Source organism: Colletotrichum chrysophilum (genome assembly GCF_026319265.1).
Source record: "Colletotrichum chrysophilum strain AFK26 chromosome Unknown scaffold_9, whole genome shotgun sequence".
NCBI classification, from domain to species: domain Eukaryota; kingdom Fungi; phylum Ascomycota; class Sordariomycetes; order Glomerellales; family Glomerellaceae; genus Colletotrichum; species Colletotrichum chrysophilum.
The window spans coordinates 298,958-301,301 of NW_026517296.1; the positions used below are offsets into that span (position 1 = coordinate 298,958).

General features: G+C 63.4%; 1 protein-coding gene across 1 annotated transcript; it reads left to right on the top strand.

Moving 5' to 3' along the window:
- Window positions 1-2,344, top strand: ERB1 (Ribosome biogenesis protein erb1; the record flags this gene model as incomplete). Its single annotated transcript, XM_053174877.1, has 2 exons — window positions 1-666; window positions 719-2,344. 2 exons carry the CDS (start codon window positions 1-3, stop codon window positions 2,342-2,344), a joined length of 2,292 nt encoding a protein of 763 aa, XP_053041172.1.

The window sequence follows — 2,344 nt, forward strand, 5'->3', positions numbered from 1 at the left end:
ATGGCTCCACGACAAGCGTTAGGCAAGCGGAAGGAACCGCAGGCGGCTGCTGCTCCTGTCGAGGAGGAATTCGGCAATGCAACGTTGGAGGGCATCCTGTCTCAGAGCGAGGATGATTCCGACTACGCCGAGTCTTCTGGCGACGAGGCAGAGCTGAACGGCGACTTGTCTGAGGATGAGGACGAGGACGAGGAGGACATCCTGAGCGACGACATTCCATCCGATGGCGAGGACCAAGACGTCTCTGCGAAACTCAAAGCAACAAAGCTGTCCGCTGCCAATGGCGACGACGACGACGAGCCCAACTACAGGGTCGTTACCGACGCCAATGGCAACGAGCGCTACGAGTACGACGAGATCGATCCCGTCTACGACTCCGATGACTCCGACGCCCAGGAGGCTGCCAACACCATTGGCAACATTCCTCTGTCCTTCTACGACTCTTACCCTCACATCGGTTACGACATCAATGGCAAGAAGATTATGCGCCCGGCCACCGGCGAGGCATTGGACGCTCTTCTGGAGACCATCGAGATCCCCAAGGGATGGACCGGCTTGACGGACCCCGCGACCGGCAAGCCTCTCAACCTGAGCCAGGACGAGCTTGAGCTTTTGCGCCGCGTCCAGATGAACGAGGTTCCGGAGGAGGGCTACGACCCGTACCCCGTAAGTTCCAATGGCGCCTCACGCTACCGATGCGCAGACTAACAGGACGTAGGAAATGGTTCACTGGTTTACTGCCCACGAGGAGAAGATGCCCCTGAGCGCCGCCCCCGAACCGAAACGCCGCTTCGTCCCCTCCAAGCACGAGGCCAAGAGGATCGCCAAGCTCGTCAGGGCCATCAAGGAGGGCCGCATCCTGCCGTACAAGCCGCCTGAAGAGAGGGAGAAGGAGGAGGCCGAGAAGGAAGAGACCTACTACGACATCTGGGCGAACGAGGAGGAGCGCCCGCCGCACATTATGAACATCCCCGCACCCAAGCTCCCGCCGCCCGGCTACGACCTCAGCTACAACCCGCCCCCTGAGTACCTCCCGACCGAGGCCGAGAAGGAGGAGTGGGAGAAGGCGGACGCCGAAGACAGGGAAAAGGAATACCTCCCCGCCAAGTTCGATTCGCTGCGCAAGGTCCCCGCCTACGGCGAGTTTGTCAAGGAGCGCTTCGAGCGCTGTCTCGATCTCTACCTGGCGCCCCGCGTGCGCAAGAACAGGCTCAACATCGATCCTGCGTCGCTCCTTCCCAAGCTTCCCCGCCCCGAGGAACTCAGACCCTTCCCCACGTCCAGTCAGACCGTCTTCCGCGGTCACGAGGGCCGTGTACGGTCGGCCGCCATCAGCCCTGACGGAGAATGGCTTGCCAGTGGTGGTGATGACGGTACCATCCGTCTGTGGCACCTTCGCACTGGTCGTCAGGAGTGGTCCGCCAAGATCAGCCTGGACGAAGCCGTCAACGTCGTCCGCTGGCGCCCGACCAAGGACACCTTCATCCTGGCGGCGGCCGCCGGGGAGGAGATCTTCTTCGCCGTGCCCCCTCGCGGAGCCGACGGCGTCGACAAGGCCAGCCGCGACATCCTCGATGCCGGCTTCGGTTACGCGACGCAAAACCCCCAACCTACGGCCACCGTCACCAAGGAGCAGCCCGGCAAGTGGGCCCGTCCTGGTTCCAAACTCGAGGCCCTCGGCGTCCTGCTCAAGGCCACCGTCAGATCAACCGTCAAGGTCATCAACTGGCACCGACGTGGCGACTTCCTCTGCACCGTCTCCCCCACAGGACAGCGCAGCGCCGTCGCCATCCACACCCTCTCCAAGCATCTGACTCAGATCCCCTTCAGGAAGCTCCCCGGACTGGCCCAGACGGCCCAGTTCCACCCCTCGCGCCCCCTCTTCTTCGTCGCGACCCAGCGCATGATCCGCTGCTACGACCTGCAGCGCCAGGAGCTCATCAAGGTCATCCAGCCCGGCGCCCGCTGGATCTCCTCCTTCGATGTCCACTCGGGCGGCGACAACATCGTCGTCGGCTCCTACGACCGCCGCCTCCTCTGGCACGACCTCGATCTCTCCACCCGCCCCTTCAAGACGATGCGCTTCCACGCCGAGGCCATCCGCGCCGTCAAGTTCCACCGCGGCCTGCCCCTCTTCGCCGACGCCTCCGACGACGGAACCCTGCAGATCTTCCACGGCAAGGTCGTCAGCGACCTCATGGAGAACCCCACCATCGTGCCCGTCAAGATGCTCAAGGGCCACAAGGTCGTCAACAAGCTCGGCGTCCTCGACGTCGACTGGCACCCCTCGGAGCCGTGGTGTGTCAGCGCCGGCGCCGACGGTACCTGTATCCTCTGGACGTAA